The sequence below is a fragment of the Nyctereutes procyonoides genome, unplaced genomic scaffold, assembly GCF_905146905.1.
Source record: "Nyctereutes procyonoides isolate TBG_1078 unplaced genomic scaffold, NYPRO_anot_genome, whole genome shotgun sequence".
NCBI lineage: Eukaryota > Metazoa > Chordata > Mammalia > Carnivora > Canidae > Nyctereutes > Nyctereutes procyonoides.
In genome coordinates this window covers 14,686,878-14,712,857 of record NW_026575025.1, presented here as the reverse complement: position 1 = coordinate 14,712,857, position 25,980 = coordinate 14,686,878, and the positions used below count along the sequence as shown (strand labels likewise).

General features: G+C 55.7%; 2 protein-coding genes across 6 annotated transcripts; one reads left to right on the top strand and one right to left on the bottom strand.

Moving 5' to 3' along the window:
* The first annotated feature begins 370 nt into the window (after positions 1-370).
* Positions 371-13,081, top strand: TMEM132A (transmembrane protein 132A). 5 transcript variants are annotated; one of them, XM_055313611.1, is made up of 12 exons: positions 461-546; positions 2,548-2,674; positions 2,939-3,153; positions 3,383-3,601; positions 4,345-4,676; positions 5,995-6,144; positions 7,403-7,601; positions 7,700-7,843; positions 9,649-9,851; positions 10,524-10,797; positions 11,185-11,376; positions 11,813-13,081. In XM_055313611.1, the coding sequence occupies exons 2-12, from the start codon at positions 2,668-2,670 to the stop codon at positions 12,836-12,838; spliced, it is 2,961 nt and encodes a 986-aa protein (XP_055169586.1). In that variant the 5' UTR covers positions 461-546; positions 2,548-2,667; the 3' UTR covers positions 12,839-13,081. The 5 variants fall into 5 exon arrangements, with proteins under 5 accessions (XP_055169562.1, XP_055169551.1, XP_055169586.1 ...); XM_055313596.1 differs by having other exon boundaries at positions 506-546; positions 1,660-2,674; XM_055313602.1 differs by lacking the exon at positions 461-546 and adding an exon at positions 586-1,726.
* Positions 12,999-25,980, bottom strand: SLC15A3 (solute carrier family 15 member 3). The gene is made up of 8 exons (XM_055313626.1): positions 25,427-25,980; positions 21,543-21,832; positions 19,292-19,439; positions 17,751-17,861; positions 16,869-17,037; positions 15,299-15,457; positions 13,763-13,918; positions 12,999-13,298 (listed from the first exon to the last, which is right to left on the bottom strand). Exons 1-8 carry the CDS (start codon positions 25,970-25,972, stop codon positions 13,144-13,146), a joined length of 1,734 nt encoding a protein of 577 aa, XP_055169601.1. The 5' UTR covers positions 25,973-25,980; the 3' UTR covers positions 12,999-13,143.

Below are 25,980 nucleotides of genomic sequence, written 5' to 3'. Positions count from 1 at the left end.
TTCTGATACAGACGTCAGATGCCTTTACAGGTGAGTTGTTTGTGGGGCGGGCGTGAGGCGGAGGAAGTGGCCATTAATTCCGCGGGCAGGGGCTTGCGAGAGGGAGGCAGCAGAACGCGTCGAGTCCCTTGGTGGGGCGGGCCAGTCGCCCGTCCGGTCCCCGGGGAAGCGGCTTTCCGACCGCCGGTCCGGGAGCTCGGGCCTGGAGAGCCGAAGGGCACTAGGACCCGGCGGGGCGGAGGGGCAGCCCGCGTGCCGCGCTCGCTCCCTCCTCCTCCGGCTCCGGCTCGAGCTCCATTGTCTGGGAGCTGCGGCCCGGGCGGCGGCGGCGGCGGCGGCGGCGGCGGGGAGCGGAGCGGAGCGGCGCGGAGCGGGGGATGCCGGGCGGGTGGGCGGGGGCCACCGGCGCCGCCCGCCTAGTCCCGCCCTCCGCGGGAAGGATGTGCGCCGGGATGGCGGGGCGCGCGGTGGCGGCTCCCCGGGGGCGCCGCGGCCCCTGGCTCTGCCTCCTGCTGGCCCTGGCCCTGGCCCTGGACGTCGTGAGAGGTCAGCGGGCGGGGGGGCGGGGGCGGCCGGGGCCGGGCTGGACGTGTGCGGCGAGCCGGGGGCCGCGGGTTTCCCGACCGAGCCCCGAGCGCCGTGGCCCGCAGCTCCCGGAGGTCTCAGCCCCTCGGGGCTGCCCTGCAGCCGCGCTGCCCCGTTGCTTCCCTCGTGCGCAGAGCCCAGCCGGCTCGGGCTCGGGCTCGGGCTCGGGCTCGGGCTCGGGCTCGGCCCCGGCCCCGGCCCCGGCCCCGGCCCGGCCGCTCCTTCCGCGAGCCCCCCCTCCTGCCCGGGCGCTGAGCCCGGCTGCCCCCGGCCCCGGCGCACAGCTCCCTAAAACGCGGTGCACAGCGCTGCGCCCAGCGGCTCCTCGCCCACCCCCGCCCCGTCCACCCCGTCGGTCCAGCCCGCAAGGGCACGGAAGCAGCCCCTTTGCCCGGGACCTGCGAGGAGCGCAGCCTCCCTCCCCCTGCCCCAAGGAGCCTCCGACCTCAGAGTCTCGGGGATCGCCCCGTCTGTGCCTTCCTGGATTCCGGGGGAGCCGCATCACTGGAGGAAGGGGCAGCGACTCCCCTGTGCCCAGGGTGGGGGTCAGACTGCCCTTGGCAGGGCTCTGGCTGCTAGGAACGGGGGAGGGGGCCGGGTAGTGAGGCATTCTCTGCTAGCCTCACCCCCACCTGAGAGCGGAGTTCTGGGTGCTGGGAGTCCTGGGAGCCAGGCCACAGGGCATCTTGTAATTATCCAGGCAATAGAAAACAGGAGGAAGGCCGGAGGTCAGGTCAGGGGCCGCCCCCAAGAAGCCATCCTCACTCCTCTGTTAGATTTGGGGGCTGAACGTGTGGAGCCTGGGTGGGGAGGGTCTTGGAGGAGGTTGAAACCATCAAGCCCCCCAGCCCAGGATAGGGCAGAGAAGGAGCTGTCTGTAGGGCTGCTTTCAGCCACCTGCTCCCTCCCCAGGGGACCCAGCAGGAGCCCTAATAACCTCTCATACGGAGAGATGAGGGAAGCCTTGTCACATCCATTATTCAGTGGCCGGCCATCACCTCTCCTCTAGACAGCACTCCACACTTTCCAAAGCCCTCCCTTGTTCACAGTTGTCACTAAATGCTCAATCTACAGGTGAAGAGAATCTACAGGTGAAGATGTCAGATGACTGATCCAAGCTACATTGAGGCAGAATTAAGATGTAAACGCAGCCCTCCAGGCTCCCAGAACATCCTCTCTAGGGAGAGCTGCCCAGCTTGGGGATTCAGGAATGATTAGAAGAAACCTCTGTCCCTAGACAGGAAGACAGCTAATTCAGATGAGGCAACTAGGGTAATGGTGAGAGGACAAGCAATCAAGAAGGGCTTCCTTAAGGAGGCAACATGACTTAAGGGATGGAAGAGAGACCCACAGTCCAGGGACTGAAACCAGAAGTGCTCACCCTTGCAGAGGGTATAGGATGGAGAAACAGGGTACCCCCTCTGTGTGTAATGCCTGATCCCTGACTCCCAGCTCCAGCTCTCTCCAGCCGAGGGATCCTGGCAAGTCCCTTAACCTCAGCCTCATCTTCCACATCCATAAAATGGATTTAATAGCAATAGAACCTAGTTCTCAGAGTTATTACATAAACTGAAGAGTTAATATATGTAAAATGTCTTAAATAGTAGTCTGTATATAGTTAGTGTTAAAAGTATTTATTCTTATTGGGGCTAACTAATAATAATTTGGTACAAACCAAATATGGTCATAGGGGTCCTTTGCCCTTCTACTCATTAACTATTTTGACCCTCTCCCCAAGCTCACGGTCCCCCCACCCCCACCCAACCCTAGTCCCACTTTTGCACTCTGGTACCCAGTTGGGATGGAAAAGAAGGGAGCACATTTAGGAAGCTGTAGTTGCCATGGTGATGATGAAGGGGACAGGAGGGTGGATGCCCTGGCAAGTCTGGCCAAGGATTCAGGGACAGAGAAAGGGTCTCTGCTTCTACCAAGCTCACCTTGCCACCATCTTTTACTACACAGACCCTGCCTGGGAAGAACTGTGCCCCACAAATGCCTTGATATCAGAAGCAAGTATGTAGAGGACAGGAATGGGGAAGAGATGTTGAGAAGGTTCTCCTCAAGGGAGGAAGGCCTGAGTCTATGGAAGGTAGAAGGAATGGTTTGGAAGCTGGCATCCAGTCCCGAATGTACACTCACATCCTGGCCCTGTCCCGTGCTACCTGTGGGAGGCTCTTTGAGCCCCACTTTCCCCATCTGTGAAATGAGACCACTTCCCCTACATCCTGGGGGGATGGGACATTTATAATTCCTTTCCTCCACTGCCCACCACCACGGTGCCCTGGGCTGGAGCCTGGTTCAGCCCCAGTCAGCTCTGGAGCTGTCACCATCTCTATCCCTTCTCCTTCTTCAGTGGACTGTGACCAGGACCCCTTGGACACCATCTACCTGCCTGCAACCCTGGAGCTCCTTGATGCCCCTGAGCACTTCCGTGTGCAGCAAGTGGGCCATTATCCACCTGCCAACTCCTCTCTGGGCTCCCGGTCTGAGACCTTTCTGCTTCTGCAGCCATGGCCCAGGGTCCAGCCTCTTCTCCGGGCCTCCTACCCACCCTTTGCCACTCAGCAGGTAAGGAGAGGGCACCAAAGACTGACTCCGAGGCTAATAGGATTCAGAGCTGTGGTCTGCTGTGTGTGGCTCAAGGGTCTTTCCCACCCCCAGCTGCACTCTGCATATTCCAGAGGCATGTAAATGCTCTCTCCTGCCACACTGGGACTGGAAGCCTGGCATCCCATCTCTCCGGATCTTGCTTCCCCCCAGCCCCCTGGTTTGTTGAGCACCCCCCTTCTCCCTCCAGGTGGTCCCTCCACGGGTTACTGAGCCCCACCAACGGCCAGTGCCGTGGGATGTGCGGGCTGTGTCGGTGGAAGCGGCCGTGACTCCAGCGGAGCCCCATGCCCGAGTCCTCTTCCACCTCAAAGGGCAGGATTGGCCTCCAGGGCCTGGCAGCCTGCCCTGCGCCTGGCTCCATGCCACACATCCTGCAGGCACTGCTCACCAAGCCTGCCACTTCCAGGTGAGTGGGCAGGCCCTACCTAGGCTGGCTCTACCTGCTATGCCAGCCAGAGGGCAGTCCTAGGGCAGGGAAGAAAGGGCTCACCACTCCCGGGTGGTTTAGGAGTCCCAGACAAGCGGACTGCATTCCTGTTCTGTTGGCTTCCGTGGGGACCCTTGGAAAGGTTTCTTTAGGGTCCTTTCAGGAAGTTAGTCTGTTGCATACAACTTCAGGCAAGTAACTTAATTTTTGTGGGACTTGGCTTCCCTATCTGTAAAATGGGGTAATAATAATTCCTATCTCCTATGGAGCTGGAATAAAGAACAAATGAAACGACTGCAAAAAGCTTTTGGCACAATGCTAGTACCTGGCCCAGAGTAAGCACTCAGTGAGTGTTTGCATTATTGTTAGTATTACTTTTATAATTGCAGCTTGCACTGTTTGGGAATCTACCAGGGAGAGATATTTTGGAGGCTTTGGGAATCTTCAAAGCCTAAGGCATAGGGTGGTCCTGGGGCCTAGTGAGGGGGAGGCATTAGGATTGGCTCCCTTGGGAATGAGTTTGTTTGCAAGAGAAATGCGGCTTTTGGACGAGTTCGGGGACCTCGCCCCAGTCACATCACTCACTAGTTGTGTCATCTGGGAAATGTCCCTGGCCCATGCTGGGCCTGCCTTCCACGGGCCCCTCCAGCTCTGCATTTCCTGCCATGGGTGTTGGAACCCCCTCCCCCACCATGTCAACCATGGCCGTTGTGTGTTTGCAGCCCTCCCTAGGCGCCTGTGTGGTGGAGCTGGAGTTTCCCTCCCACTGGTTCTCCCAGGGCTCCACTACACGGGCCGAGCTGGCCTACACGCTGGAGCCCGCAGCTGAGGGCCCTGGGGGCTGCGGTCCCAGCCAGGAGGAGGACCCCAGGGAGCAAGCCCTTCCAGTGGGTGGTGTGGAGCTGCGCCCAGCGGACCCCCCACAGTACCAAGAGGTGCCCCTGGATGAGGCGGTGACCCTGCGGGTCCCTGATGTGCCTGTGCGGCCAGGCCAGCTCTTCAGTGCCACCCTCCTGCTTCGGCACAACTTCACAGCCAGCATCCTGACCCTGCGGTGAGTCCAGAGCTCCTGGCATGGGTTGGAGGCAGGGACCTCTGCAGAAAGACTGAGCAGGTGCCTTACTGGAGTCCTTGATCTCTGCTGATATGGGCCCACCAAACCCTCTCTGGGCCAAGAACCGTGACTGTCCTGGCAGCAGGCAAGCCCCAGCAGTGGGCACAGCCCTGAACTTGGCATCAGATGTTGGAAGCTCCCCTTCCCCCGACACCTCCTGGAGACGCCTGTCCTATGAGGCCGATGTTGCCTGCTTCACAGGGCAGCCATGAGGCTCCAGGGAGGGAAGACTGGAAAGTGCAATGCCTGGGGGTGGTTAATGCTCTGATGCCCCAGGATGGGTGTCTGCCCCAATCACATTCATCTACAAGCTCTCCCGTCTGCCGCCTTGCTGCATGTCCTCACCTTTGGACAGAGCCCACCCCTCCCCACAGGAAAGGCTCTCTTTTTTTGCGTCCCTCCCTGCAGAGAGTTCTCCCACAGTAGCCCCCAACCCAGTTCCACTGACAAGAATTTTCAGAGTGTCACTTGCCTCTCCCACATTTGGATTAATGTGTGTCCTGTTCCTGTGGATCTCTCAGGTACCTGTCCTGTCCCCCTGTCTCTTACACCTTCTCATGCCCCCCTCGCACACTCACTAGATCTTTCCCAGATGTTTAAAACATGCCCGGCCCTATGTCTCTACTCTGGAGCTACAGAGATGAGCAAGGCCTGGTCCCCATCTGGCGTGAAGGGGCCCCAGCAACAGGGAAGGGAGCCAGGTGGCACACACTGGAGGTGCACCTATGCTCTGGTGGCCATATAAGGTGCAGTGGGGGCCTGGGTTAGGGCTGAGGGAAGTGGGAAATTCATCTTGCCACAGGAGAAGCTTTCTAGAGGACATAGTATTTGAGATGCTGGAGGCTTGAAGAAGGAGCAGAGGAAGAAAGGAAGGGCAGGCTGGGCTGTCGTGAGCAAAGACTCAGAGACATAAATGAGTTGTGTGTCCAGGAAAGAACTTTCTCGGTGTCACCGAAGCAGAGTAACAGATGGAAGTCACAGCCCAGGATGAAACTAGACCAGATCCTGGAGGGCCCAGATGCTGGGATGCGATGAGACCTGACCCTGGAAGCGGCAGATCTCTGAGTCGAGGAGGGCTGCAGTGCAATGAGTGCATTGCCCTGAGTTGCAGTGGAGTCCTTCTGGATCAGAGGATTGTGAGCAGATGAGTTGGGGAGGCCAGGCAGCAGGCCAATGCCTTTGGTCCCTTGCGTTCCTACTTACTCAGTCCATAGCTCAGCACCCACCCTGACACATGGGGCCTGGGTCCTCTCTCCAGGATCAAGGTGAAGAAGGGGCTGCATGTGACAGCTGCCCGCCCAGCCCAACCCAGCCTCTGGACTGCCAAGCTGGACCGCTTCAAGGGCTCCAAGCACCACACAACCCTCATCATCTGCCACCGTGCTGGCAACACAGGGCTGGACTCCAGGTGGGCATCTCCCTCCCCAGGGCGAGGTGGGGGGGCAGTGATGGGGGACGGAGGAAGGAGTGAGCAGATTTCTGCGGCCCAAGGGAAGGGGGCCACTGGGCTGCCCCCATGCTCCCACATGAGGGAGCACAGAGGACTCCTTCCAGGATGCAGTGCAGAGCAGATACTCATTCATCCAGCTACTATTTATCCATCCCCAGGTGCACACCAAGTTCAGTGAGTGTCCATGAGTCTCATTCCAGGTGACACAAGCCTATCCTGGCTACTCCAGTTATAGCCCTTGCAGCCACTTCCCTACTCCCACAATCATCAAATGGGTCCCTTTTTCTGGGCCATTAGTATTTCAAAGACAGCCCAGCTGCAGTTAACATTTATGAACTATTCATGCTCTGAGCCTTGGCCAAGGCCATGAGCTTGGTAGCTTCTGTTTGAACCCTAGTTCTGACACTGGGATGAGTAGCCATGAGCAAGCCAGTTAACCTCCGCTACATCCCCCCACCCCCCAAAAAATACACCCCTGACCAGAGCCTGTTTCTTCACCTGTAAAGTAGGGATAATAACACATCCCTTAGGGTTTTTGTTTTGTTTTTAATTAATTTATTTATTTATGATAGTCACACAGAGAGAGAGAGAGAGAGGCAGAGACACAGGCAGAGGGAGAAGCAGGCTCCACGCACCGGGAGCCCGACGTGGGATTCGATCCCGGGTCTCCAGGATTGCGCCCTGGGCCAAGGGCAGGCGCCAAACCACTGCGCCTCCTTAGGGTTTTTGAAAATAAAATACTATATAGCAAGCATCCAGCCAGTGCTTGATCAAAGGGACCTGTGAGGGTTAGTATTCAGGAGGTTGAGTGCCAGTCCTGGGGTTTTGAAGTGACTCTTCCTCCTTGGAAGAGGAGGATGGCCATGGAAGGCAGAATTCTGCATGGAAGGGGAGTAAGAAGTCAGGAGAACCAGCAGGCTTTCCAGGAGGGTGGTGAAGTGGCTGCGTGCACCTTCTAGAAGCTGCAAATATATGAGCTTGAGCTCTGGAGCCAGGATACTTGAGTTCAGTCCCAGCCCTGCCACTTTTCTCTCTGTGACTTTGGGCAGGTTATAGAAGTTCATACCTCAATTTTCTCCCCTGTTAATTGGGGGTTGTCATAGGACTTGTCTCATGAATATAGCCAGCGCTTCCAACTGTGCCTGGCTGCTAGCAAGCACTCAGTCTCTCTCTCTCTCTCTCTCTCTCTCTCTCTCTCTCTCTCTCTCCTGGCCAGCAGCCCTCCTGAACTCTCCGAGTTCCTGTGGGTGGACTTTCTGGTGGAGAATGGCACTAGTGGGGGTGTGGCAGTCACTCGCCCTGTCACATGGCAGCTGGAGTATGCAGGCCAGGCCCCCGAAGCAGAAAAGGACAAAATGGTGTGGGAGATCTTGGTGTCAGAGCGGGATGTAAGAGCCCTTGTCCCACTGGCCAAGGTAAGGAGTCCTCCCCCCATCCCCCCAGCCTGTGGCTGGCCAGGCCTGGGGCCAAGTGAGGCAGTGGGCTTGGGGCTGAGCTCTTCCTGCACCTGCAGGCCGAGGAACTGGTGAACACAGCTCCACTGACCGGAGAGCCGAGGCACGTGCCCATACGCCTGGTCACCGTGGACAATGGGGGGGCCCTGGTGGAGGTGACAGAGCACATTGGCTGTGAGTCGACCAATACACAGGTGCTGCAGGTGAGTGGCATGTGCCAACTCCAGGCAAGTGTGCACTTGTGTGCAGAGCGATGCACATCCTTCCTCACTCTTGTACCCAAGAGAGCAGCTTCTGGACACCAGAAACCTCGTGGGGGGAACCACAGATTCAACTTCTTTTGTTCCCACCTCCTCTCTCCAACATCAGTTGGGAAGGAGCTCTGTCACTCCAGCAGCCCCGGCTTAGGCCCTTCTGCATTTGTTACTGTAATGAAAAAATGAACTGATGTGGGAAAGTTAAGAGTATGCCCACATACTTGGGGGCACGTGACTGGCTTAGTCAGTAGGGCATGTGATTCGTGATCTCAGGGTCGGGAGTTCAAGCCACACATTGGACATAGAGCTAGAGCTTACTTTAAAAAGGGGGGGGGACCTGGGTGGCCCAGTTGGTTAAGTGTCTGCCTTTGGCTCGGGTGGTGATCGCAGGGTCCTGGGATCAAACCCCAAGTCAGGCTCCCTGCTGAGCAGAGAGACTGCTTCTCCTTCTCTCTCTCTGCCCCTCCCCCCCTTGTGTGTGTGCTCTCTCTCTCTCAAATAAGTAAGTAAAATCTTAAAAAAAAAAAAAAAAAAACCACACACGTATGTTGAAACCAACAAATTTTAGTTTGAAACCCATCTTTGTTATCTGTGATCGTGGACAAGTCTCCTCACCTCTGAGCCTCAGTATTAGAGAGGAGAGTCTAATATATTAGACTGTTACAAGAATTAAAGGCATCCAGGGGCACCTGGGTAGCTCAGTCAGTTAAGCATACACCTCTTGATTTTGGCTCATGTCATGATCTCAGGGTTGTGAGATGGAGCCCCACATCCAGCACCCCGCTGGGTATGAAGCCTACTTGAGATTCTCCCTCCCCTTCTACCCCTCCCCCACTCCCTCCCACTCTTTAAAAAAAAAAAAAGGGGGGGATCCCTGGGTGGCGCAGCGGTTTGGCGCCTGCCTTTGGCCCAGGGCGCGATCCTGGAGACCCGGGATCGAATCCCACGTCGGGCTCCCGGTGCATGGAGCCTGCTTCTCCCTCTGCCTGTGTCTCTGCCTCTCTCTCTCTCACTGTGTGCCTATCATAAATAAATAAAATAAAACAACAACAAAAAAAAAGAATTAAAAGCACCCTAAGACACTCTACCAGCAGAGAGGCAGGAGCTGAAACAATGACGACTTTTAAGAGTAATACAATGTAATACATGATGCTAAAAATAATGATAATTATTAGAGCTTTATAATGATCCTGAGATTTAAAAAAAAAAAAAAAAAGGCGGGCAGCTTTCTCCATTTTGAAATTCTAAAAGGGGACGCCTAAATCTTGGCTAATGAGCCAAATGTGTGGGTTCGAACTCTCCACTACCAGAACAAAGATTTTGCATGTAAATAGCCAGTTTTCTCAGCTGAGTTCCAGGTGAACTTGGGGAATGGCTGGTTCCTCCAGAATGGATCTTGGATGCATTTTTAAAAAAGATTTTATTTATTTGAGAAAGAGAGAGCATGAGTGGGGGGTGGGGGGTGGGTGTGGAGGGAAGAGGGGCAGAAGGAGAGGGAGAAGCAGACCCCTTGCTGATCAGGGAGCCACAGAGGACTGGATCCCAGGACCCTGAGACCATAACCTGAGCCAAAGGCAGACACTTAACCAACTGAGCCACGCAGGTGCCCCTTGATGAAATCTTAATCTTGAGACATGCCAGTAGAGTGCAGAATGAATTTCAGCCCTGCCCCTTATGGTAAGGGCTTAGGGCAGCCCTCTCTGTTCCATACCTGTCTTCCCAGGCTTAGCCCAGCTCCTGCCCTCCCATAGGTGTCCGAGACCTGTGATGCTGTGTTTGTGTCTGGCAAGGAGAGCCGGGGTGCCCAAGGGGTGCAGGTGGACTTCTGGTGGCGCCGTCTGAGGGCCTCGCTGCAGATGACAGTGTGGGCCCCGTTGCTGCCCCTGCGCATTGAGCTGACCGACACCACCCTGGAGCAGGTCCGGGGCTGGAGGGTCCCTGGCCCCACTGAAGGGTGAGTGGAGACCTTGATGAAGTTGCTCTGGGACCTGAGAGATAGTGCACAGAGGTTGGCCATGGGCTTGAGCGGGGATCTAACTGCCCAGTTGCTTCTGGTTCCTCCTGCTCACCTGCCTGTCACCCCCCAGCTTATGGCCACTTTATGCCACTTTATTTGTAGTCTTGATTTCCGCACTCCCTTTCCCCCTTCCATGCTGCACTTCCCTGTAGTGCGGATCACTTTCTAATTACTGTATAGCCCGATTCATCTTGTTTGTGGTATGCCCACCACCTTCATTCTCCTCCATAAGAATGTAAGACCTTGAAGGTGAGGGTTTTTTTGTCTATTACGTTCACTGCTGTGTTCTTCCAGCCTTATATCAAGAGAGTCCCACCAGAGTACATGGGTGAGGTGGCCTCAGGAATCTGAGCCAGGCCTTCCAGATAGTGAGCACCCTGAGATCTCCCTACCTCCCCAGGACCCAAGAATTCAGATTAGGAATGAGGGGAGGGTGAGAGCAGCTTGATGGACAGGCATAGGCACCAGTTAGGAATGGGCCGCGGTGCCAGGCCAGCAGGTAGAGGTGCAACCATACTTGCAGAGTTTGAAGACTGTACACCCCTCGCTGAGCTGGGGGTCCCTCAGGGGCGGGGCCCAGAGCTGACGCTCTTCCCCACCTCCCCCAAGGATGCCAGAGCCTGAGGCTGCTGCTGAGGAGGCTGAGAGGCGCCCCCGCAGCTGCCGCCTGCAGTACCAGCGCGCCGGCGTGCGCTTCCTTGTCCCCTTTGCGGCTCACCCACTGGACGGTGGCCGCCGCCTCACCCACCTGCTCGGCCCTGACTGGCTGCTGGATGTGACCCACCTTGTGGCGCCTCACGCACGTGTACAAGACCCACGCGTAGCCTCGCTGGAGGGCGGCCGCATCCTGGTGGGCCGGGAACCTGGCGTCACCTCCATCGAGGTGAGCAGACCCCCCTTCTCCCCCAGAGAAGGGCATAGGTGGCACCCCCCAGAATGTTCATGCGCAGGGATGAGGAGTGTCAGAACGGGCCCAGAGTGTACCTGGGCATGTGTGAGCCCAGTGGGATTGGGTAGGAAGAGGGTGGCCTGTGTAATGGGGGACATCCTCACAGCATGAAGGGCTGCTTCACAGCAGCATCCCTCACAGCATGGGGGAACCAGGTCTTGAGAGAGAGATGGTATTGGGGTCCAGGTATGAATGTATAGGGCATATGGGATGCAAAGGGTGGGGGAAAGCAGTGTGTCCAGATGATGGGGATGGGAGGGGAGAGGCTGTGCACTTGCTCTCCCCCTTGCCCCACAACTTGCAGCTCCCTTTCACCCTCAGGTGCGTTCCCCGCTGTCTGACTCCATTTTGGGGGAGCAGGCATTGGCCGTGACGGATGACAAGGTCTCGGTGCTGGAGCTGCAGGTGCAGCCGGTGATGGGCATCTCACTGGCCCTGAGCCGGGGTACTGCCCACCCTGGGGAGGTCACAGCCACGTGCTGGGCACAGTCAGCCTTTCCCGCCCCAAAGCAGGTGACAGCTTGGGGATGAGGGGAGTGAGGTCAACATCTCTAGATGGGGGCTAATGACAGGGGGCTGGGAGGCACCTGGACCCCTCCCCTTAGGGTTTTCAGAATGAGAACTGACTGTCCTGTGAGGTAGTGAGCTCTCTGCAGCTGGAGATGATCAAGCAGTGACTGGCTGGAGTGTGGCAGTGGGAGGTTGGTTAGATGGCTCTGAGGACCCTCCCAATGACTCAGACCCCAGGGCTGAGTGGCAACCAGGTGATTGACACACATCCCCTCTCTCCCTGTGTTTTGTCCATCCGCCTGTGTTTGTTTTTTCTCTGATCTCTCCTCTTCCTCCTCTTCCTCCTCTTCCTCCGTGTGGCCTGTCTCTGTGGGAGTGGTCTCTGTGTGCATGCGTGCGTGCCCTCGCATGTCTCTGCCTGTGTCCGTGTGCTCCACAGGAGGTGGCCCTCTCCCTTTGGCTGTCCTTCTCTGACCACACCCTGGTCCCCGCTGAGCTCTACAACCAACATGACCTGGGACTGTCTGTCTCCGCCGAGGAGCCTGGTGCTATCCTGCCAGCCAAGGACCAGGGTGCCCAGCTTGGGGTGGTGGTGAGTGGGGCAGGTGCTGAGGGGCTGCCCCTGCACGTGGCTCTCCACCCACCTGAGCCCTGCCGCCGGGGCCGCCACCGGGTCCCACTGGCCTCTGGCACTGCCTGGCTAGGGCTTCCCCCTGCTCCCACCCCGCCCTCCGCCCTCCCATCTAGCCCTGCCCAGGGCCCACCAGCCACGGAGGCCAGCGAGGGTGGTAAACAATGGGAGGCAGGGGGTATTGGGGGCAGTGGGGTTGTGAAGGGCAAGTTTGAGCGGGCAGAGGCAGAGGCCAGAGAGGAGGAGGAAGAGGAAGAGGAGGAAGAGATGGTCCCGGCCCCTCAGCGGGTCACCGACCTAGAGCTGGGCATGTACGCTCTGCTGGGCATCTTCTGCCTGGCCATCCTCATCTTCCTGGTCAACGGTGTGGTCTTCGTGCTGCGCTACCAGCGCAAGGAGCCTCCCGACGGTGCCACTGACCCTGCCTCCCCCCAGCCCCACAACTGGGTCTGGCTGGGTACAGACCAGGAAGAACTAAGCCGCCAGCTGGATCGGCAGTCCCCAGGCCTGCCCCAGGGGGAGGGGGGCTGCCCCTGTGAGAGTGGGGGAGGAGGGGAGGCCTCGACTGTGGCCCAGGCACCTGGCGGGGGCACCAGTAGCTCCTCAAGCACCCTGGCCCGGAAGGAAGCGGGGGGACGGCGGAAACGTGTCGAGTTTGTGACGTTTGCGCCAGCTCCCCTGGCTGAGCTATCTCAGGAGTCCGTAGGGGCCCCGGCCGTGCAGTCCATCCTGGTGGCAGGTGAGGAGGACATCCGCTGGGTATGTGAGGACATGGGACTGAAGGACCCCGAGGAGCTGCGCAGCTACATGGAGAGGATCCGGGGCAGCTCCTGACCCCTCCCCGGCCTGCCTGGTCCAGCACTGTCAGCCACCAGCCCAGGCAGCCTCCTGCTCCCCCTCTGGTGCTTGCTGATCCAAGTCCCCTGCCTGGTCTCTCAAAAGGACGCCCACTCAGGCCCCCTCTGCCCTGCGCCCTCCCCATGATGGACCATGCTCGTGAGGAAGGGCTTATGCCCCTTATTTATGAGAACCATTTCATCGTAATATTGGGTACAGAATAAACTGAAGGAACCCCCACCTGGGACTGCTGCTGCCTGTGTCCTGGGAGAGAAGCGAGGGGGAGTCGGGGGTGGCGGTGTTCAGCCCCTATCCCTGCTGGGACAGCTTTGGGAGGCCGGGCTCTGAGCTACCCTCTCATAGCGACCAGCAATCCAGATAAACAGGAGGGCTGTGGCGGCCTGAATACTGGCCAGCAGAAAGAAGTAAAGGTCCATCCGGCAATTGTTGATATTCCCTGGGGAAAGGAGGGGTTGGCATTCAGGTCGGGCATGGCTCCCCTGGGACTGGCAGCTGAAACAGTGTGGGCTGTGGGTGGGCAGGCAGCCCTCTCACACCCGGTGGTCCACAGTGTTTCCTGTGGTGTCTGCAATTCCGTGTTGGCTGTTCCTTTAGGGGTTTAAAATACTAATACCACAGAGAAAGGTGACTCCTAGGCCAGAATGACTGACTTCCCAGAAGTGGGAAGGAGCCTTGGAGGTCTGCTAAGTTCACAGATTCCTTTTTGACAGTTACGGAAACTGAGGCCCAAGGCAGGGAGGCCACACTGTGGACAACTGGCCAAGTTTGGGCTAGAACCTGGCTCTCCTGAGTCCAGCCTGTGTTTTACTCTGCCTGGCATCAAAGCACTTGATAGTTGCCACCCAATTTCCAAGCCCCCCACCACCCACGTCCCAATCCCAGGGAGGGCTCCACACTCACCAAAGTCCTTGGGGCAGTACAGCCATCCCCGGGGCAGTGACAGTAGTGCCACGAGGCTGGAGCCCAGTAGTGAGCCCACTCCCGACAGGCAGAAGAAGATGCCCATGATGGCACTCTGCATGGAGCGCGGAGCCTCTGAGTAAGCAAACTCCAGGCCTGCAGAGGGAGGGGGAAAACCCAAGTGGCTGATGGAGGAGCAGAGATGAGGCTCAGGGCCTCCAGCCATACTCACCAAGCCTCCATCCTGGCCTCCCCTGTATGGCTGCCCACCCATGGCTAGGATGACACCTGCGTACCAGTGACCCCTTGCCTCTGCCCTGCTCATCTATCTGTTCCCCTGGCTGGACACCTCCACCTGGATGCCCCTGCATTGTTTTGTCTCCTCCTGGGTCTCCCATTTCAGGGGCAACACCTCCTCTCCCCTACCCTCTCTGCCCACCTTCAACATCCTCATCAAATCCTTTTGATTCAACCTCAGAAATCTCACTGTCTGCCCTCCTCTCTGTTCCCACTGCCCTGGGCCAAAGCACAGTCCTGATCACTTACTGCCCAGCCTCTGCAAGTACCTGTAAACCCCCCTGCCTCCCTTCTTCCTGCTCACACAGCCAGATGGGTCTGTCTAAAAGATCTCTGATGGGATCCTTTCCCTGCCAAAATCCCCCTGGGGTGGAGGGCTGGGGGGCGGTGGCAGCTATTGCCCTCAGGAACGACTTCAACATCCAGGCTTGGCCCTACACCTCCCCAGCCTTGCACACACTCCCCACAAGCCTTAGCTCTTCACTTCCGCCTGTGACATCCTTCCTACCTGCGGAGTTCCACCTTCCCTGCCTACCAGCCTCCTCCCCACCTCGTCCCAGGGGCTTTCCCTACACTGTCAAGTCACTTCTACAGCCCTCCACTGAGTTTACTGTCCGTGTGATGGTCTCCAAAATTCTGAGCAAGTCCCACTAAAGCCCAGCCCTGGGCCTGTGGCTGAGTAGCTTCTGCTACTTGGCTGAGTGAAGAGCCCACCTGCACTCCACAGCTCTGGCTCGCAGTCCGGCGGGGGCGACAAACATACTGCACTATTACAACACAGTGACCCGTGTGCTGTGATAGATATGAATAAAAGGAGCTAGAAGGACTCCCTGTGACCAGGGGGCTTGGAGAGGGCTTTATGAAGGAGCTGGCATTTAGGCTCAGCAGTGAAGGGGAAATACTTTGTTTATTTTAAGTAAAGTAAGTTTACTTTGAATCCGAGGCATTGGGAACAGCAACGCACAGACATGGGGAATGAGGCACACGGTGCCAGGGACTATGTGGGAGGTTGCCAAGGAGCGTCTTAATCCTTCCAAATCTCCAGTGCCTATCACAGTGCCTGGCACAAACCGGGAGCTAGTAAGTATCCACTGGGTGAATGCAGCCGCACTCAGAAAACCTGGCCTTCCTCTACTCCTGCAAACTCCAGAAGCTGTGCGCATGAGACTTTTTGACTTGGGAGGCAGCTTCAGGCAGAGCCCATCACTGGTGCAAGAACAGGGGAGGGGTCCGGGGTACCTGGGATACTGGCAAAAATCTCACTGATCCCGATGAGCAGGTACTGAGGGATCTGCCACCAGATGGACAGTGGTGCCGCGTAGTACACATCCTTCCCAATCTGCTGGGACACTGTCTGGTTGCGATGGATGTACTGTAGACGCTCCATCTCCAGGCCTCCTGGTGGGGGAAAGAGGTGCACTATAAATAGCCAGGCCCCGGGTCCACAGCTTAGCCCACAGCAAAGCTTGGCACGTGGTGGGTATTCCCTAGGCCACTGATGACTGACTGAACAGCAGGAAAGGAGAACCATGGCCTGGGGGCAGGGTGGAGGCAAACGCCTTGATTTTTGCCTCGGCTGCTAGGAAGCTCAGAATGAGGCTTTGGCACTCAAGAATAGGAACAACTGGTATTAATTGAGAGCCTGTTATGTGCTGGGCATTTAATATGCATTCTTGCAAATGAAGAAAGAAATTTAGAGTAAGTAATCAGCCCAGAGTCACACAAGCTGATGAGTATTTGGGGCTGGATTTCCACCTCTTTGTGCCCCATTTCCTTCATATCCCGTGACTTCTCTCCTGCAGCATCAAGGAGGATTTCTAACCTGACCTCCAAGTTTTAGGAGGTCATTGTTAGAAGACAGCTGTGCCGTAGTGGCATGAACACTGCATGTGGTGCAAGGTCACTTAGGTTCCAATCCTGGCCCTGCCACTGGTTAGTGGTGACCTTGGGCCAATCACTTAACCTCTCTAAGAACCAGTGCTCTTATGCAAGAAGCGAGAATAACAATCCCAGAGTTGTTGTGAGGATGAAATAGGACAACGTACATTAAAGCCCGGAGCTGAAAAAGAACCTGGGTTGGTTTTCGTTCCTTGCAACACAATACTGGGTTTTGAGCTTTGATTTCCCTGCCTCCTCCTTGTGATCCAGGCACAGTGCTGGATGTCTCACAGCTCTGCCTTTTTTTGAATCCTCACAACACTCCTGCTAGACCACATTCCACGAGGGCAGAACCCAGGTCCTGCACTGGGGCTGCATGAATGACTATGGCCATTGTAAAGACAGAGCACAAAGATGCTAAGTAACTTCAGGAGTGAAAGGGACAGAGGTTTGTGTAGTGGCATGAAAGGCTTCTTTACCAGAGCCTCTTTGTAATAAATGGCTTCAAATCCTTTTGAACGAGAAGGAAGAGAGTAAAACGATAAATTCTTTTTCTTTAAGTGGCTGAGTGTCTGAAAAATTCATTTAACCCATTTACTGGGTGTCCATGAATAGTTTCATAGCAGTGAATGAAAAAGAAAAAAAAAAAAAAAAACAGTCTTCAGGGAGCTTATATCCCACTGGGGGAAATCTTTCTCCCTCTCTTGTCCTGAGCTCCCTCATCTGTCAAGATGAGGAGAGGCCGGGGACCAGAGGAGGAAGATCCCCTTCAGCTCACACCCTCTGGGAAGCCAAGACTGGCACCCACGGCAGGAGGGTGGATGTGGCCCAGACCCACGGCTCCAACACCTGCCAAAGTGGAGCCAACCTCCCCCAACTGCAGACAAAGGCCAGCCTCCCTCCCTGCGTCCCTCCACTTGGGCCCACACACCTGCCACAAGGACAGAGGCAAAACCAAAGAACATGCCCAGTGCCATCTTCTGCAGGGCTGAGGGAAGCAGCTTGTGCCGCAGCAGTAATGGGTCGAGCAAGTGGTCCTTCATGGGCACCAGGATCAGCACCACCACGACATTGGCCAGGAGGAGCCAGGCTTCCGGGATCTGAACAAGAGGGGTCCAAGCAAGACAGGCTAGCAGAGCAGAAGGAGCTATGGGCTGGAGTTGGGAGCGCTGGCCTCCAGACCGTCCTTGGGTGACCCAGGGTCAGCCCTCTCCCCTCTCTGGAATGCACACTCCTCAGCTGGGTTAAATTGGGGATGGGATTAAATCAGAGGTGGCAAATAGTTTCCTCTGGCTTCTATCAGTTGGTAATGGCTGCTGCAAACATTCTCAGGCTCAGCATGAAAACATGGTCAGGATTGATTAGTGATGTCTGCCCCAGGCAAGGAATGAAGGTATAGTGGCAAATGTAATTTCTCTGCCAGCTCTGAGGATCTTTGATGTTAGGAGTCTTTGAAACACCATGGAACTGGTTTGGAAAGTCCTGGTGAAAGGCAGACATCTGGGGATCCAGGGGCCCCGGAGAGTGTGGGAACTCAAGGTAGAACTGGGATGTGGGTGCACCTCTCTGAGAGTCAGTGGGATGAAGACAGGGTAGTGAGACCTGCCTCAGAGCAGCAGTGGGTGGGAGCAAAGCTGCCCCATCTTAGCAGGATGCCTGGGCTGGGGCACAAGTTTCCCCATCCTCCAGGTGCTTTTCCTGTTTCCTGATGATCCCCTGCTCCTGGGTATGAAAACAGCTTAATTTCTTTCTGTTTTGAGAGGACACACCCAGCAAGGCCCATCATGGGGGCTGAATGCATACCCGGTCTCACCTTGTAGCCGCTACCCTGGGCTCCCAGAGCCATGGAGCTATTGGCAGGAACGTCTGGGAAAATGTTTGGGATGCGGAGATGAAGACCTTGCAGGACATACGTAGACTGCATCTGCCAAGAGAGATGGAGCCATGGCTGGAACAGAGCTGGCCACCTCACCTGCAAGGAGAGGTGAGACCGCAAGCTCCGAGACGGGCGTTCTTCAGAAGGAGCACAGGGCAGCTGGGCAGCTGTCCCCTCTCCCAGCCTCGGGGAGATGTGACCTGCCTACCCTGCTTCCGCCTCAGGAGCCAGGCTCAGTCAGGGAGCTTCCTTCGCTCTGTTCCCAGGCCCGTGAGCTGTGTGTGCAGCCTTATCCCAGAGCCTAGGCACAGCTGTTATGACTCACATTTGGTGTCTCCAAGGCCTGACACAGAGGAAGTGTGGATAAACGTTTGTTGACATGGGGAAGATAATGACATGGCTGTCCCCATGGGGAGCTCTCATTTGACACTGAGGCCAAGCTTCATCCCACAGGCGGACGTGGCACAGACACTGGGTAGACATCAACCCACCAGCATGGCTCTGGGCTCAGCTGCAGGGGCAAGCTCCAAGGGGCCCAGTTTCACATCACATATCACCCCTGTAGTATTCTAAAATGCAGGGGATCCAGAACAATCCCACACGAGGGTCTGGGGCAAGGGAGGGCACTCGGGCTGCTCAGGACAACAGCTATTGACCAACTGGTACATAAGTACATCAGTATTCTGACAACCAGTATGACTGAGAATCAGCCATGGACACAGACAGACCCCCTCCCCATGTCTCTGTCCTGTCTCCTCTATGCCACCCCCAAGAAGCAGGCTGGCCTTGCATAACCCCCATCTTGTGTAACTCAAAACAAGCTTCCTCTTGAAGGGGTATGGAAGGCAAAGACTTTGTCATGTGGGGGTTAGAAGTTGGAGTCAGGTCACAGCCACCCTACACACACACACATCGCACTAACCTTCCCCGTAAGAAATGGTGGGAAACAGTGGCTCTCAGACCTGGCTGAGTACCAGTATCCCCTGAGAAGTTTATTTTCCTAGAGACTTCCCCCAACAATTCTTTTTTCAGTACTCTGGGGTGGGACACAGAATCTGCTTTAAAAGCTTGCAGGTGGTTCTGAGACACAGACCCAGGGGGGAATCACTGCTACAAAGAATTCAATGCCCTGAGGTGGCCCCTAGCTGGCTGTGGGGCACGGGGTAACTCTGGGCCTCAGTTGCCACATCAGAGGATCTGAATGCTCTAGAGCTATTAGAACCCCTAAGCTCCCTGTTTTATACATGAGGCCCAGACAGATGGGATCACATTGGAGTCCCTGGGCCTCAAATTTGTCTCCAGAGTTCCTCATGCTATTAATTACTGGGATGGCTTTGTGTCAGGCCCCAGGTAGCACCAGGTCACTCTGTGAACCCCTGCTCCCATTTCCACGTGCTTTGGGCTTCTATGGTGAGAGCTTAGCCCCATCCGGGGACTGGGGAGCCACTGTCCTCAGAGCAAAAGGGCAGGGTGCTCACCTGGAAGTACACCATCCAGTAAGGCACCAGGGTCACCATGACGGGCAAGATCTTCACCAGCACCTGGAAGTTGGCAATGTCCTCTTGGGGGGAAGGGCCAGGCTGGGGAGACCTCTGGTCAGGCAGCAGTTGGGCGCCTTGAGGGTCTCTGTGGGGCCATGGGGCAGCAGATAAAACAGCAGCCATCGCCACCACCATGACCACCATTATCCCCTATTTAGTCTTGCTCCTCTATCACCAGTGACCACAGCCATCATCTCTGAAATGACCCATCTCCTCCCTCCACCAGAAGCTTCACCTTCTCCATCATCACCATCGTCACCTCAGCCAGCATCCTCGCCATCCTTGTCGTTAGTGAAGCGACTGTCCCCAAAGCCAGCCTCCCAGTGACTGTCCATTACACTCCCTCACTATCTTCTCCTTTCTTTTACAGGTGGCTGATCAAAACCCTTCCCAGCCAAGAGCCGTGTGCTGTGGTCCCCGGGAAAAGTAGACCAGAGACTGTGGTGAGCGGAGTCTTCGGGAATTTTTGGCTTCACAGCATCAGTATGCTGCGGGAAGCAGGGAAGTCCCAGTCTAAGCCTGACTCAGAGAGAGACAGGGATAGAGAGAGAGAAAGAGAGAGGCCAGCCCAGATCTGGTATACCCCAATGCACCCTCACTCCCTGTGTCCAAGTCCATCTTCCTGAACAGGCATTATTACAGCCCTCTCCCTACCTGACGAGGATGGAGGCAGTGGAGAGGTAGGGGTGCAGGGGAAATGTTAAGGAAACAGGATAGATCAACCACTGCTATGACCTCCCCCTGCCTTTGCCCTTTGTCTTGACATATTTCTAATTTCTAATCCATTCTTGCTCAAGAGTCTTGCCTCATCCTTTGAGATGCCGAAGGGGATAACACCAGTGAGGTCATATCCAAAGATGGCCACTATCAGCGTCTCCCCTCCTAGGGTGGGATGCCACTCCTCCACTAACAGGCCATCTGTTCCCCTGCCTTGGAATCTGGGCTGGCCTTGTGGCTGTGCTGACCAATGGAACAAGCAGAAGTGATGGCTCGGTCTTGCAACCCAGACACCTTACTGTGAGGAGCTCCAGCTACAGGCGTGTGGCCACATGAAGGGGGACCCCAGGTGCCTTTGTTGGACTTCCAGCCACATAAGTGAGCTGTCTTGGCTGCTCTAATCCCTTCAGGCCCCCAGATGACTGTAGCCCCCCACCCCCATGACATCACAAGAAGTGGAACAACTACCTGGCTGAGCCCAGTCACCCACAGCATCATGAGAGGTAATAAAATGTGATTGCTTAGGTAACTGAGTTCCAGGATGGTTTGTTGGGCTGAGCTGGATCATTAAAACAAAACCCCACCACAATGCACCAGCTTAGACAAACATGTCCTGTCCTTTTTCCATCTAGATCCTACTGATAGGATCTGTAACAGGCTCCAAGGTCTGGAGACATGTTTGCTTAGCAGAGTGGTCAATTAACTTTAGGAAGGACAGGGGCAAAAGGAAGCTGGTGTGTGTGTGAAGGACTGTTCTGAACCTTCCTCCCTGGGATGCTAGCTAATGGAGGAGGAGCAAGTTTGGCTGATTTCTTAGACATTCTTTTTTTTTTTTTTTTTTTTTAAGATTTTATTTATTTATTTACTTGCGAGAGTGCCTGAGAGAGAGAGGGCACGCACGCACAAGCAGGGGGAGGGGCAAAGGGAGAGGGAGAAGCAGGCTTCCTGTTGAGCAGGGATCCCAATGTGGGGCTCCATTCCAGGACCCGGAGATCATGACCTGAGCCGCAGGCAGACACTTAACCGACTGAGCCACCCAGGTGCCCTCTTAGATTTTCTTACACTTGCTATCCTTGTGGTGTTGAATTATTTACATTATATCCCAACAGCCTTCACTGGTACCATCGTCTCCATCATCAGCCAGTCCTACTGCCTTTGTCAATCACTGCTGAATTATCTTCACCGTGGCTGCTGATGAACACCTCCCCTCTACCTCGATCATCACTGTCAAGACCATGCACAACCAGCCTTATACTCTCTTGAGTTAGTCCGTGGGCAGGACCACCACCACCACCTTGAGCTCCATCACCAGCCAAGGTCACAGCAGGGCAGCTCTGGCCCTTGCACAGCAGGTTGTCATAAAGGGCTACCATGGGAGCTGACCCAGAACATTCTTCCAAGCGGACTGCGCCTCCCCGGGAGAAGCACAGCACGTCTCCATGGCCCCCGTAACCAAGAGCGCCCTTCTTACCTGACAGAGTGTCGGTGCTGCAGGTGGGGACAGCAGTTTTGGAAAGCGAGTTTCAGCATAGAGGACACTTGGCTGCCTGTGGGGGGCTTGGTGATGAAGATGGGGGTGGCGAAGAGGAAGATGAAGAAGGCCAGGCCCACGCAGCCCACGGTGATACTGTAGCCCAGCAGGAAGTCAATGTTCTGTTGGATAAAGGCCACTACCAGTAGCGACAGCACGGCACCCACGTTGATGCTCCAGTAAAGCCAGTTGAAGAAGCGGCGGCTGGCGTGGCGACCAAGATCCATCACCTGCTGGGCAGGGGTGAGAGTAAGGGAGGCCCAGGGGCACCCTGCCATGATGTACCTGCCCTCCTTTTCCCACAGAGATACTTCCTGAGTCAGTGGGTGGACATTCCAGCATTCTCCTGGTCCCTGATCACTAAATAGACACTCAGTAAATAAATACTGGTTGATTGAATAAAGAAACCTTTCCCTTGGGAGTTCATGATCAGGAAAGTTTGGCACAGCTATTTTTGTATGCCCATGGTACACATTTTCTCATTTTCACCAAGTGGTGCACACAACAGATGTCTCTCATGCCACTTTGTTCACTTCTATTTGATTTATTCCTTTGTCTTTGAACAACCTACAGTACATACCACCTCTATCATCAGAAGAAAGCCAGTAATGATCAGGTCTGTTTCACGTTATTAGGTAGGACATATGTGTATTGCTGAAAGAACAGTTAAAACTCTAATGGAGAATTTCCTCTGCAATTTGGAGATGCAGAGTTCTCTAGTGTGGCCCAAGCCTTCTCTTCCACTTGCTTCCTCTAATATATGCCCAGTCAAACAAGGTTGGCATATCAGGGAAAACAGAGGTGGCCTCGCACACAGCCCCCTGAGTGGGTTCTGGCCTGGTTGGGGAAAAAAAAATCAGGCCTCCAGCAAGGACAGAAAGACTCAAAATCTTTACCCAGGATTTGGATCAATCTGCAGCAGTCAGGCCCCAGGCGCCCTGCTGGCTCGGATCAGCTGCACTGGCTGATCCCACCTCTCTCTCCCAGACCCTCGTCCCAGATTCTGACCCAGCAGGTCTGGGACAGGGATAGCCCAGGAGTCTGCATTTCTAAAAAGCAGTGAAGACTAGAGGTCAGCTTTCAAGGTGATTCTGTGCCCTGTTATGCCCATCACCCTTTCAACAAAGCACCGCATCTCAAAATCCACTGTTCTCCTTTGTCAAGCTTTACTTTCTATAAGTGCATTGGGGATAAGGTAAGTATTTCTTTTTCCTTTTCCAAAGGTAAAATTATAGTCCATACAGATGCATGCCCTTAGAGATTTTGAGGGGTCCTCCAGGCATTAGAGGGTGAGGACCATGTCCATGCATTGGGAATTTTTGCTGTAGACTTTCAAGCAGAAAATGGAGTAAGTCCCATTATGTGCAGGCACTTCCATTTATTAACTGGATGCAAATGTATATGACAATTGCAACTCTGAGGGGAAGACCAGGCAGCCCATTCAGGATATAAATGAGCTCTCCCAAAACAAGCACTTTGTCAAGAATGATGGACGGCCCTTTCTGAAATCAGCAAGTGTGTTAAAAATACAGCTCGTGGGTATGGCTGTCTGCCAGATGATGACAACCCTTCCCGCCCAGATACCTTCCATCTGACTGCCCCCCTGAATTCTGCAGCAGCCCCTCAGTGGGTACTTTGGTGTACCCACTCCTGTTACCCCCACCCACTCCCCACTGTAGCCAGAGACATTTTTAAAGAACTCAAATCCGCCCCTGTCTGTTTCAGTGTTTCCAACCTGTCTTGTGGGTCAGGTTCAGACCCCTAGGGCAGCCCAGGGCACCTGGGGTACAGTGGATATCAATGAAAAAGTGGAATGAAGGGAGAAGAGAGATTCCAGGGCACCTGGGTGGCTCAGTGGTTGAGCATCTCTTTGGCTCAGGTCGTGATCCCATGGTCCTGAGACTGAGTTCCGCACTGAGTCCCACATCGGGTTTCCCTGCAAGGAGCCTGCTTCTCCCTCTGCCTGTGTCTCTGCCCCTCTCTCTGTGTCTGTCATGAATAAATAAATAAAATCTTGAAAGAAGCAGCAGAAATAGTAGTAGAAGGGAGAGTCCTAGTAGCAGATGTTGGGGGTCTCCTAGTCTAAAGGAAGGTCAACAGTAGCCTAGGAATGGACAGGCAGCCCTGGGGGAACTGAGTCCCCCATCACCAAAGGAATCCAAATAGGCTAGAAGAGTAGATCCTTGGTAAGGACACTGGAAACTGTGTAGGATGCCGAACAGTGGGCATCAGCAGGATGCAATGATTCTTTTTAAAATGTCCCCTTTACGAGGAGAACCCTCTTGCACTGTTGGTGGGAATGTGACCTGGTGCAGCCACTCTGGAAAACTGTGTGGAGGTTCCTCAAAGAGTTAAAAATAGACCTGCCCTACGACCCAGCAATTGCCCTGCTGGGGATTTACCCCAAAGATACAGATGCAATGAAATGCCGGGACACCTGCACCCCAATGTTTATAGCAGCAATGTCCACAATAGCCAAACTGTGGAAGGAGCCTCGGTGTCCACCGAAAGATGAATGGATCAAGAAGATGTGGTCTATGTATACAATGGGATAATATTCCTCAGCCATTAGAAATGACAAATACCCACCATTTGCCTCGACGTGGATGGAACTGGAGGGTATTCTGCTGAGTGAAATCAGCCAATCGGAGGAGGACAAGCATTATATGGTCTCATTCATTTGGGGAATATAAAAAATAGTGAAATAGAATAAAGAGGAAAGGAGAGAAAATGAGTGAAAATACCAGTGAGGGTGACAGAACATGAGAGACTCCTAACTCTGGGAAATGAACTAGGGGTAGTGGAAGGGGAGGTGGGTGGGGGGTGGGGGTGACTGGGTGACGGGCACTGAGGGGGGCACTTGGTGGGATGAGCACTGGGTGTTATGCTATGTGTTGGCAAATAAACTGTCCCCTCTATGATGGTGAATACGTACAATTAAAGAACCTTTTAAAAACAGAGGCGGTAAGGGAGAAGTACAATGAGTCCAGGGCCTGATCACACTATTGTTACAATTTTTTCCGGTTTCCCCTTTTAGCTGACTCCTAGTCTTTTCACATGACTTTAATCATACTCTGCAGTTCTGCCTCGCTTTTGCTCACCAACACCATATGTGGTTGTTTTCATCATATTACTTATTACTTAAAGTCATGGTCTAATATCCCATTGAGTACAGCTATCAAAATATGGCCTTGTTGTTAGGCACTCACTCATTCATTTGGTAAATATTCACTGAATCCGTCCTATGTGCCCCGTGCTGTCCAAAGGCATACAGAGAAAGGTTCAGAAGTTCAGATATTTGCCCAAGTGTTCCTGGCTAGTGAGTGGCAGAGCTGGGATCTGAGAAAGTCTGTGGGACCCCACGTCTCACACTGCTGGTTGGAGGAGGCTTGCTCCTTCCCTAGCCCCCAGATCCCCACAACACTAGGTAGGGCTTGCTGTGGCGAGGCCTGAAGTCTCGTTGCCCTTCCTCTCCTTGACCTGCTCTCTACATGACCTCGGACGGGTCGATTAATACCCTGAAACCTTAGCGCTCTCATCCGTAAAGTGGACATGCTCATGCCACCCACCTCCTGCGCGGTTAAGAGGATGAAAGGAGGCACCTCACGGAAAGCAGCGCACAGGCCGAGAAACAAACGGGCGGCAGTCATCACCCTGCAGCCATCGATGGCTGCTGCAGTCAGGGCCCCCTCTTCCCTCCATAAGGGGACCGAGCGCAGACAGGGGAAGGGGCTCGTCTGAGGTCGCGCCTGGCTCTGGTCCCGAGATCCCCGCTGGCCCCGCGCGCTCCCGGGGCCTCGCGCGCCGCGGGGCGCGCCCCTCACCTGGTCAGCCCCGAAGGCGGTGAGGTTGCTCCGGACGGAGCTGGCGGCCAGGGCGAGCAGCAGCAGCCCGCAGTAGACGGCGGGCGCGCAGGCCGGGGCGGGCGCGGCGGGCGCGCAGGCGGGCTCCCGGCAGGCGGGCCCCAGCGGCGCCGCGGGCACCTGCCCGCAGAGGGCGCGGCGGCCGTCGCGGAAGGCGGTGGCGGGCAGCAGGCTGGAGGCCGCCAGGTAGAGCAGCAGGCTGAGCGCGACGGCGCGGGCGCGGCCCAGGTACGCGTCGGCCAGCCAGCCCCCCGCCGGCGCCAGCAGGTAGGACGCGCCCAGGAAGACGAGCGCGGCGCGGGACGCCTGCGGGCCGTCCCAGTGGAGGCTGGCGCTGTTGAGGTAGAGCACCAGGTTGGCCGAGACGCCGAAGAAGGCGGCGCGCTCCAGCGCCGCCACCAGCAGCACCGCGGCCGCCGCGGCCGCCGCCCGCCGCCACTGGCCGGGCGCCCGCGGCCTCCGCGCCAGCAGCGGCCTCCGCTCCCCCCCGGCGCCGGCCGCGGGCATCCTCGGCC